Raw genomic sequence first — 12,132 nt, forward strand, 5'->3', positions numbered from 1 at the left:
TCCATTTTCACATATTATTTTTTAAAAAATGACATGCCATAATTAAAATTGGAACAAAATGTTCGATGTAAGAAAAAAGAACTTCCAATATTTAGTGATAATATTTTTTTCTCTCTTACCTTCCCATCAATAAGAAGAGCAATATTGACCACAGATCCTCCAAGTTCATAACATATGGGTGGAGTATCTGACCACCCTCCTTGAAGATCAATCCTTGCAGGACATTCTGCTGTTACTTGCACTCCTATTTCAGGTAGGTGCACTGGAGTCAAAATCATGAACTATATAATAAGTATATAATTAGTGATATATAATTGATATACAATAAGTAAACTATATATATGTAGCATTTTAAAAGATTTTAAAATACTTTAACTAGAAACAAAAATTAACATTCTATAATTAAATGGATATAAATAAATTCAAACAGAAGATGTGTAATAAAAAAAAGTATTGTAAAATACATTTCATATTACAAATTACTGTATTCTAATTAAAATGCTCTATGTATTATACAATTAGGTGGTTAAAAATAAATATTATCATTTTAATATTTACAATAAAATTAACTGACCTATTAACTTAAACATAAAATAAAATCTTTATAAAAAACTATACAGTTTTTGTTTATTTGATGCAAAATAAATAAACTAATAATTTAAATAAAATTATTAATCTAATTTAAAGTTATAGATAAGTTGTATAAACAAAGTTATTTCATGTATTCATCTCTCCTTTAATTTAATACTCAATATTATATGAATTTATAGAAATCTAACATCAATAAAAGTGTCATTCAACATGCTGAAAGTTGAAAAGGAGAGAACAGAAATAATTTCATTCTTTTCTGGTTGCAAGTATTTATGCATTGTCAACATACAGTTACATTCAAAAGCAATAGACAGCAAAATAAATATAATAGCAAAAGATTTTTATAAAAGTAATTTTCATAAGGTATGTGATCAAAGTTGGCTTAATATAAAAAAAAGAAAATTTTTATGCAATTAGAAGTACAAAATTAACAAAATTAGAAACAGAATAAGATTATTTATCATAATTTTGACAGATAATATAAAATATCTTTAATAAATAAAAGCACTGAAACCAAAAATATTGATGGTAATTTTTTTCATTATTAAAATATTTTGTACCTGACTTTTTACTTCATAAGCAAAATCAAGGCTTCATACCACTTCTTTCTTAATCTAGACTTACACAATTACAAAGAAATATACTTTTTTGGTAAAAAAAAAAAAAAAAAATGCTCCAGCAAAACCCAGTAATTAATCTGAAATTTTTTCTTGCAAAAATTTGAGTATGTTCATGTTTAGAAAATTAAAATAATGTTTCAAATAATTTTTTACCACTCAAGTTGATTTTAAGATATTTATAAATTCTATTTATCAATGCAGTTTTGGTTTAATCAACCCTTAGAATATAAAATGATTATCAATCAATCCAATAAATGAAAAACCAATTAAAGAAAAATTCTATATTATATAAAAGTATTTCAAAAATTAAAATTAAAATATCAGTTAACAAAATAATATTCCCAAGAATATTGATATATTCTATAATTTTGAAATCTAATAATGCAAGACAGAAAAAATTGCAAAATTTACTGAAGTTATAAAAAAAATCAGAAATTACAAAAATTAAACATAATTTAAATATTATATTTACTTCTTTAACAGTTTTGACAGAATTCTGAATGAAAATCTGAGCTGCCCTTTCATAATGACGAGCTGCACGCATCAAATGATCTGGCCGACTTAGCCAATGTGATCTTTCTCTTAATAGTTCTTTTAAGCCTTCTGCAACATTGCCATTCTAGAAAAAGAAATCTATCATAACATTTTAACAAGTTAGAACAAAAAAGCAGTTAATTTATAGGGGAAATGTAGCTGAAGACAAAAAAAATTCTAATATATGGACTCTGCAATATATGAAATAATCATATATAATATTTTCTAAGCATGAATTTTGAACTTAAGGTTGTAACTCAAAAATAGAGTCAATTTTTTTGTCATAATTTATAGGTAAAAATAGTAAAACCATCTTGATGAAATAGATTTTATTCATATTTTATGAAAGCAATCTTTTTTTTTAAAAAAAAAAAATTGCTTTTAATGTTCTTTAATTAACTTATCTTCCATGGTTAGGTTCCAACATTAGAACTGTAGATTTTTTTCTTTACAGAAACAGGATTAAAATAGCATTTTCTTTTTAAAAAGAGATCATGAGGGGGAAAAAAACTATAAGAACTTGTTCTACAAAATTCATTCAAAGCGATCTTAGATTAGATGTCTGAACACCTAGATTTTTTGAAAAAATGATAATTCTAAAGATTTGTATAATAGACAAGAACATAGTGTCCAGTTAGATTAAATACTATATTGAAATTATATTAGGGCATTTATGGGTATAAAGTTAATGATTTCGAAGATATGATAATACCTGAGTTCATATTCTAGAACACACAAATAGTCACCTTAAAACATACGAGGAATTTGACCCCAATAAATTAATACGTTCCAGATTGTGTGCACATCTTTGGGAGAACTGGGTTTTGCACCTGTAATTCTTAGATCCTGAATCTAGATACAGGCACTCCACCATTATAGCCCTTATTATAACCGAAGGTATAATATGCTACTGCTAGTAAATTTAATTCATAATTTTAAATTATTTTGTAGCTACCAATGTCAAGGAAAAAATATAGTATTTTTGCATTCATATTTATCTTGTTGACAATGAAATAACACATAATTGAAATAAAAATTTATTCAGTTTAGCTCAAAAATGTCTTCAGTTATTCTAAATGTTGAATTCAATGTAAAATTATATATTTTGAAATTTGCAGTTGCATTAAAAATCATCATTGCCATATGATAACAATATATGACTCATTGTTGAAGCTGTGTTAACAATTTAATTTTGAACAAAGTGCATTTTTTTTCTTTCGAAAAAGGATTCGTTTTCTTACATTAACCCTGCAAATAAAAAGGAAAAAGTTTTCACTTAGCTTGATAACTGTATACCAGATTGCATCATTATTGGTAGCTGTCATTACTGCTTGCATTTAAATACAAATTTGCCAACTGCAATGAAAGAGTCATTTTTCTTTAACACTGTAGCTGTATTGTATGTAAACTGCATTTTTCTGATAGCATCAGCAGTGGTTGTTTTAGATGCCTTTCAAAAGATTTTTCATACGCCCATTACTATATTATATGAAAGCAATACCCCAACCAAGTCAGAGCTCATAGAAACTGATGACTTTTAATATTCTGAGAATCAAATCTGAGAGCTACTATATTAAAAAACATTCATATATGCCACAGAATTTACAAAGCTATTTATCGATTTCCTGCTTCTAAAAAAAGCTTCTTATTAATGTAGCAATCCCAAAGTTAAAATAAGATAGAATGTTCCATTTTTCTATCAGAATAATTGCAAAAAAAAAGATGTAGTTTTAGTGAAATAAAAAGGAATTCTATCATACATTATTATTCTGATAGAAACGCATGGGCAACGATATATATTTCAGCACATACTGTCATTTTACATAATTATATGAAAGAAAATTCCTCTTGCAAACTCTAAAAGAAAATTTTTTACTGCAATAGGAATGAATAGATAGACAAAAAAATAGACATTTTCCCAAAATATTCTGTTTCCTTCTGAATTTGAAAAGATATTTTAACTAGCATTATATAAAAATAATGTACATTGAGAAAATAATATTCACATTATTTCCCTTACAAGAAGTAATGTAAATGCTTTATTCCATGTACGATTGCTCCCTGGCCCACTTCGAAGCCCTCCTGTGATACCAGCTTTTATGCTAAGAAGATCTGCAATGCAACTCAGTGTTCTTGTTTTAATTACTGAATTGACATCTGACAATAAAACTACAAAGAAAAGAGATAAATGAACATTAAATAATTTGACAGCATAAATAACTGCTTCTATATTCTTTTATATTCTTATATTTTGAAAGAAACTTTCAAAAAATAAGAGAATGTCTATAAAAAAAAAAATTCACTCATTGTTTCAGTTAATTTAGGTTTTGAAATTAATTTTAGAACTAAAAAAGTAATAGAAAACTCATTAAAATATTTAAATATATAAAATACTCCAATAGCATGATATCTATCAATGAGTTCATAAATAATTTTCTATAAAATTTTTAAAACTTCAAAAATAACTTGTTTAAATTTTCTGGTTTATGGTTATTTGTAGAAAAATATGTTAGAATACAAATTAAAAATTTAGCAATTCACTTTTGAATTATTTGAAAGGAAGAAAGTTGATAAATGATATAAAACAATTTAAAGATGATTTTTTTTTTTTTGAAAATATCAAACATTCAATTGAATGATTTGATTTTCTATTAGATATAAAATATTAAGCTTTATTAGTTAAAAAATAATACAACATTTCTATCTAATTCATAGTTTTTTTTTAAAGTACTACAATTATTTTGTATGAAAGGCATGCAAAACTTTTACGTAATTACCAATTATTGGAGAATTCTAAAAAGTTGAAAAAAATTTAGAACACTAGGCAAAAAATTCAAGATTGTTTTTCCTTGACTAAAATTAAAACTTGAAGTAATTTCAAAGGAAGAGGCAGGCTATTTCAGCATGGTGATCAGAAAATACTATTTCAGAATATAAACTTTCCAATAATTAAATATTTTCTTACCATCATCTAACGTGTTCATAACAGATTCAGACCAATTTTCAGCACAAGATGCATAGAAATATGGTAATAGATAAATATCTTTGTTTTCACAAATGGAATTTCTTATTTTTCTACAGGCTATTTCAGCATGCATTTGTCTAAAAATGTATAAAATAGGAAAATTATATCATTTTCCTGTTGTTAAATTACATGTTAAAAAAATAGAAAAACAATGAGTACCTTTTGTGATCAAAATTTGAGCAGTAATTTATATTTTCCATAATTTCTCCCAATGAAAATCGCTCAGAATTTTTCCATCTGTTAAAAAAAATCACAAATTGTTTTGTTAATTTTTTAAATAACAGATTCATATAAATAATTTATAAATGTGAAAATTCATACTAAAGTGGAAGCAAAAAGATTTTTATAAATAAACAAAAAAAGATAAGCATTTCTCAAATAATCTAAGAACAAATAAAATATGGTATTAGAAAAGGTAACAGAATTAAAAAATAAATAAATAAACTTGAAAATATCTTAATACTCCTCAATAATAACATGACAAAGTTTTTATAATCTATTCCTATGTTTAATCCAACCATAAAACAAATAAAGGCTCTATTGATAGGCTTTCTGGATATTTCCCCCTGATATTTTCTTTTTTATCAGAAAAAGTGATCTTCGTACCTCCATGTAGTTTCATACTCAAATTTTTTAAATATTAAATCTCAAATTTATACAAAAATAAAGTACATAAATGAGACATTAAAAAAAACAATGTTCACAATAAAATAATTTGATAATTTTTAACAAAATGTTTTAATTAGGATTATTTTTTAATAACTTTCTGATCATTTATACGTGGAATGCATAAATAAAAAAACTCATCAAAATTTTTTCCGATTAAGAATTACTCATTCAACATCAATTGGATCAAAACACATTATTTAAGAAATTTTGTTCAGCAAAATTAGAATTGAATAAGCTCAAAAATCTTAGAAAATATTTGAGGATAGTGAGTAAACATTTTTGATAAATATTTAAATATTATTATAAGCCCATTTCAATCTTATTACAAATAACTATAAATAAAAACTTTGCAAAATGCAAAAGTTTAATTAAAAATAATAATTTTAATTATTACAATAAAAAAATATAAAAACATGCAAAAAAAAAAAAGTATATATCGAAATGAAAGTTGAACTCACTTTTTTGTTAAATCTGCATTACAGGTTTTATTTTCATTTAAAAATAAATCAAGGATTTCTTTCAAAGACAAATTACAGGTAAAAAGCTTTGCATTCATCAAGGTTTTTCTATCTGGACTCTATAAGAAAATCAAAATAATTCAAAATTTCCAAACAAAGAATAATTTATTTTTAAGTAAAAATTTCATTTAATATTATTGCCAATTATATACTGCAGACAACGATAGAAATCATTATATAATTATAAACTTTTAGAATTTATCTGACTTAAATATTTTATACAATAATTTCTATTCAATGAAAGCATATTTCTAAAGCTTTTAAATTTTATCAAATTTAAAGACTATAAGATTACATATCGCTAAGTAATTAAAAATATATATTAAATAAATATTTCCACATATACAATATTTATTACATATTCATAATGAAAAAATACTATTAAATTCAATCATATCCTTCTCGTGTTTTTATCTTATTTAACTCCCATTGTCAAATAAATTGTCTATAATAAAGTCATTAGCAATTCTTCAGCTTTTTTTTTTTTTTTTTTTTTTTTGAGAAAAAAAATAAAAGGAAAAATTTTATAATATTTAGAAATATTACAAATAATATTATATTTTATGGTTCTATATGAATGTGAATAAATAATTTAAATATCAGTAAAATTTATCATATAAAATAATTGATTAACCTGAATTAATTCAAGATAGCATCTTTTGAAGATTTAAGTGAAATATTTATTCTTATTGATAAAGATTCTCTTTGAAACAGATAAAAATAAATTCAGAAGAATCAAAACAGTATCTTTTGAAGATTTAAGAGAAATATTTATTCTTATTGATAATGGTTTTTTTTTTTTTTTTTTTGACAGAGATAAAGATAAATTCAGAAGATTCTTGTAAGTAAAGTTAACAACAACAAAAAATCATTAAAGTAGTTGTAGATAAATCAAGAAATAAAAATTATAAAATCCAAGGGTAAAATATTACCAAGTCTAAAGCCCATATTTCATCTTCTCCAATACAAAGACGTCTTAAAATTTCAGACCAGGATTTATTGCAAAATGTGCCTTGATCAAGATCCACAGGCAACTAAATAGAAAGAATAAATAATAAAAAAATTAATTACAATTCATAAAATATTTTTCCCTTTTCTTTAAATTTAGCACATAGTAAAATTATAAATATTAAAAATCAATAACATTTATTTCAATATTATATTTGTGCTGCTCAAATATTTCAATTTTTTTTAAATATAAAATAAAGAAGGAATGATCAATAATTTAAATAATATTCTATAATAAAATATACTTCCCATTATAAATTTTAATGTTTAAATATATATTTAAACAAATTTATGCTATACCAAATAAAATAACAGTAACCTAATTAATCATATTTTTTTTTTTATTTACATACTTATTTTGTAAAACTTAAATTTTAGAATAATCGAAATAGCATGAACATTTATTATAAAATTAAATAATTCTTATTCAAGATTGTTGAAATGAATATTACTTAATGTAAACAAAAAAGTGAGTATGATCAGTGACCAAACAATTATAACAACATTGTCTCTTCAGTCTGGCACAAATAATTAACATAATAATATGAATTAAACTACAAAGAAACTGTAATGAAAAGTTGTTCATTCATGACTATTAATATTACTTACAAAGGGATTTTCATGGATTCCAAATAATATGAAACAATCCTTTCCTGGTAATTCTTTCAATGATGTATGCATGATACATAGATTATCTGGAATGTTTAGAACCTGAAAATGTAAAGAATTTTAAAATCTGTTTCCTAAATATTTTCTTTCGAAAAAAAGAATGCTTTGTTTAAAAAATACTTTCAAGAAAATTTCACATTATAGTGTCTATCTGAGAAATAAATGAATTTAACTGGGGGTACCAAAATAAAGTGCATGTTAACTGTTTTCCTTTCTGTACATGAATGATGGTCACTTTTTCCCTTCTCTTCATAAAAAAAAGAGGTTATTCATGTGTTAAAAAGATAATTGGCAACAAACAAACTTAACTTTGAATCAAAGATAAGCTTATCAGAAAATAAGCTAAAAAAAAAAAAATATATCATTATAGACCTTCTCATGAGAATTCACTTTTCTGGATTTTATGAATGAATTATTAATTGGATAAATAGAAATCAAACTATTTCTTTATTTTTAATTAGAATTTCATTAATAAAATCAATGCATTTCTCTGTGTGTTAGTATTTACAGGACAGATCATGTGACTAAACAGTACCAACTTTGTACAAATATATATGGGAGAGTGGAAATGTGCTCCTTGGAATGATTTTAATTAATTAAAATTTAAGCAAAATTTTAGCATTTATCCATGATGGTTCCTGAAAATAATATTGGACAAAATTATTTTTTACATCTTTATTTTTTTAAAAAATTGCTACACAATTTTTTCCTGATAGTTGACAATTTTTTTACAGAAATATATGTGTTTTTGTATGATTTCCAACACCAGATTTAAAAAATATATATATTTAATTGAAATGCAAACCTTTTTCATTGTTTCATTAAATATTTAAATGCATAAATTTTCCTACTTGTTAAAAGCGAAGAAGAAATATTCTATTTAATATATATGCAATTTACATGAATAATAAGAAATTGAAATTAAATACATTAAGTTAAAAGATGAAATCAACATTTTCTTTTTGATAGCTCTATGATGTCATTGAACCTGACTCCCTTAGAGTGGTTTATGTGCACAACGAACAGAACAAGTGTACATCTATTAAAATAATGTCCTTAATGCTTATCACAATTCAATAATTAAAAATATTTTTAGAAGAGATATTGAACTTAAGCTATGTATAAGATATTAAATTGAAGATAAATATAACCAATATTATAATATTGTAGCTAAAAAGAGATGATTGTCTTGTAGATAGATATCCTTAATTTTTTTTATTTAACATCAAAAGAATAATTATTCCACTTCATGGATGTAAGAGTGGAAAGTTGGGCAATGTCCTTAGTGATTTAAAAGTTCATGAATAAATATGGGAATCTCTAAAACGAGAATATATTCCTTTCAGATTTATATCTGAAATTTTAAGTGTAGGATAAATTTTACTTTAATAGAAATAATTAAAAATATCCCCTGTGAATGTATCAGAAATAAAAATTCTGTTATTGCATGTACTTACTGTACACTGTGATGTAAATATTTGTTTTGTGAATATACAACCTTCAATATTGGCTAAAAGAAAGGCCATTTTTAACTAGGAACAGAATGTTGATTATAAAAATTTACTTTTACATCATATGTTTGTAATTTCATGGATGAAGAATAAATGATTATTAAATATGTATTACACAATATAATTTGTAAGATTGAGCAGCAAAACCAAATGTATCAAATGAAACTTCTTATAGGGTACCAGAAATTTTGTAAAGAAGCTTTAATCTCAAATTTTAAAAAAATATAGAAAGATCAATTAAAAAAAGATTTTGCCTGTAAACTATTACAAAAAAAAAATTACAAATGAAAAAAAAAATCAAAATATTTAAGCATCCATTAACTAACTAGTTCAAATGTCACACACACACACACAAATTTACATTTGGTTTTAGATTTTAAATTTTGATATTCATTACACCAGAAATCCCAATATAAAAAATAATAATAAATCTCGAAAATATGAAAAAGAAAATTTAACTTACATACTGATCATTACAAAATGTAACACCAGAGATGAAACAATTTTCCCCGAACTTTAAACCACTGGCCCTTAAGAAGGAATCAATAATAACTGTGTGCGACAATAACTGAAGCATTTGGGCTTCTAGACAGGAATTAAGCAATAAGCATGAATTAGAAATAGAAGAATTCTGTATCTGAAAAAAAAAAAGAATTTTGAACTTTTAATTATAATTCAATAATAAAAAATACAAAAATTAACCTTTTTTCCCTAAATAAATTATTCTGATGTTCATGAAGTTTACGCACCACATTAATTTTACACAAAATTTGCATAAAAAGCAATTTTAACATATAATTATATTTTACTGCCAAAATGGCCCAGAGATATTTTCGTTCTTAATTTAACTGAAAATTTACTGAATAAAAGCCCACAAATAAAATCCAAAATGAAAAATATAACCTTATAACATTGCTTTAATTTTCATAATCAGATAGTTGAAAAAATGGTTTACTTCTTAGAAAAGGATAATTTTGGGCAGTTTATTTACAGTGTCATATCAAAAATAAAATGCATAATTTAAATTTGTATTTTTTTAAACAAAGAATATTCATTTATTTATACATTATATGCATCTATATCATCAGATCCACATTATAAATACAAATAATAGTTGAATTTCCTTATTTAAGAATTCAAATTAACTATCTGACAAAAAGAGAGATACACAATTTACAATGAGAATGTAAAAGATTACAATTACAATGTAAAAGGCAAGAAATAACAAATGCAGGTTTAAACCTCTCTAGGGTCCTGGAGAATACACTTACTATCAAATTCATCAAGCTTTGTATGCAGTTAAATGCATCAAAATTTTGATAAAAGAAATCCTCAAGTAAAAATTTTAGCAATTATAAAATTTTCTTTTTAAATATTTTATATTTGAGAAAGAAAGAAAAATGACTGATTTATATTATTATATTTACTTTCAGGTGTGCTTTCAGGTACTTTTCAGTGCAAATGCATTGACTTTTAAAAATGCATTGACTTTTTAAACAAGTTATATTCATTCAAATTTCATACACTTTATTCTGAATGGACAATAAAATATATGACATTAGAATTGCATACGTGATATTCTTTAAAGAAGTCATATTTTTTTTAAGGTGCTTATTTTTTTCTCCATTAAAGTTAAAATTTCTGTATAAGCCTAAATATATAAATTAAAATTATAAAAAGGAATAATATTGGGGTTATAGAAATTTTGCGATGCTTTCTGACTTCCCAATATTTGTAAGTTTAAACTGTCAAAAAAATATTCACAACAATTTTTTTAAATAAATTGTTTATCATTAGTTACTTTATTTTCTTAATTATTTATTTTTAATTTTCATTTTGGAAAAAGATTTTCTATAGTGTACACATTTAAAATATAGTTTATCTTTTATTTGATACTGTTTTGTTTTTTCTCAGTTACATGTCTTATTGAGAAAAAATAGAGGTTGAATCAATTATATAAATTTGCATGTTCAAAACGAAGCAACTGGGACAAAGGTAATTTTTAATATTCAAATGGTAACAAGAAAAGATAGAAGGTAGAAAAAAAATTTCTTTCATAAGGTTACTAAGTTAATGGATTAGGATATTACATGCAATATATGATTTTTTGCTAAAAAAAGTTGGGGGGGGGGGGAAGAGTTTTGCAATTGTATAGTCCCACTGTATGAGCTGGCCCTTTTATTGGTTGCTTACAAAATTAATCAAATTTTACTATAAAAATATATGGTTGTAACTTTCTGCATGAGTATTCACATAAAAAATTCTTTTAAATATAAAAATGTACAATAGTTTCTTCTAAATTTTGTACTTTGAATAATAAATTATTGAAAATAAGATTTTTTAATAGTATTAATACAAATGTAAATAATTTCTATTATTATTTTATAATTCTAAATCAATGGTCCACGTGGAATTTGAAAAAGTATGGTATGATAATTCACTATAAGAATGCAGTAGCTTTAATTAAATAATTTATCTAAAAAAGTTTTGCTTCAAGACAAAAAAAAATCTATTTAAGATAGGTTAATTAACAAAAATTTCTAAGGCTTATGATGTAAAAAAAATATCAGTTTTTCAATCGTATTCCACAGTTTACATTACCATAACATTAATCAATGGTAATAGAATAATGAAGTTAATTGTTAATTAATTAATAAATATAAAAAATTGACAAATAGAAATTGAAATAGAAAAATTTTAATATTAACTAAAACAAATATTTATGAATAAACCAATACCTGAAATACAGAATGTACTTCTTTAGTAGAAGCAATTTTAAGCAAGTTAGAAACATGATAACTAGTATTCTGTTCAGCTGACCAGTACAAATGTTGGGAATCAGGAATTATTCCTGAAATTAAAAGATGAAAATATTTGTTCAGTTTGATTAAAATATCATACTTTAATTAATGAAATAAAAATATTTCTTCTTCACGTTATGAGAAACCAAGCTATAACACCAGTATTAAAAATATTATATTTAATTA

General features: G+C 23.4%; 1 protein-coding gene across 2 annotated transcripts in view; it reads right to left on the reverse strand.

Annotated features, from left to right (window-relative positions):
- LOC129971674 (L-fucose kinase-like) overlaps positions 1-12,132 on the reverse strand; it is a 37,135-nt gene that overhangs the window by 10,826 nt on the left and 14,177 nt on the right. For both annotated transcript variants that reach the window (XM_056085650.1, XM_056085651.1), the window contains 10 exons: positions 11,884-11,996; positions 9,609-9,782; positions 7,575-7,676; positions 6,890-6,991; positions 5,898-6,016; positions 4,930-5,007; positions 4,711-4,847; positions 3,766-3,914; positions 1,684-1,830; positions 120-281 (listed from right to left, as the gene is read on the reverse strand). In XM_056085650.1, coding sequence (XP_055941625.1) covers positions 120-281; positions 1,684-1,830; positions 3,766-3,914; positions 4,711-4,847; positions 4,930-5,007; positions 5,898-6,016; positions 6,890-6,991; positions 7,575-7,676; positions 9,609-9,782; positions 11,884-11,996 — 1,283 coding nt within the window. The remainder of the gene's footprint in view (positions 1-119; positions 282-1,683; positions 1,831-3,765; positions 3,915-4,710; positions 4,848-4,929; positions 5,008-5,897; positions 6,017-6,889; positions 6,992-7,574; positions 7,677-9,608; positions 9,783-11,883; positions 11,997-12,132) is intronic.

The sequence above is a fragment of the Argiope bruennichi genome, chromosome 6 (genome assembly GCF_947563725.1).
Source record: "Argiope bruennichi chromosome 6, qqArgBrue1.1, whole genome shotgun sequence".
Classification (NCBI taxonomy): Eukaryota; Metazoa; Arthropoda; class Arachnida; order Araneae; family Araneidae; genus Argiope; species Argiope bruennichi.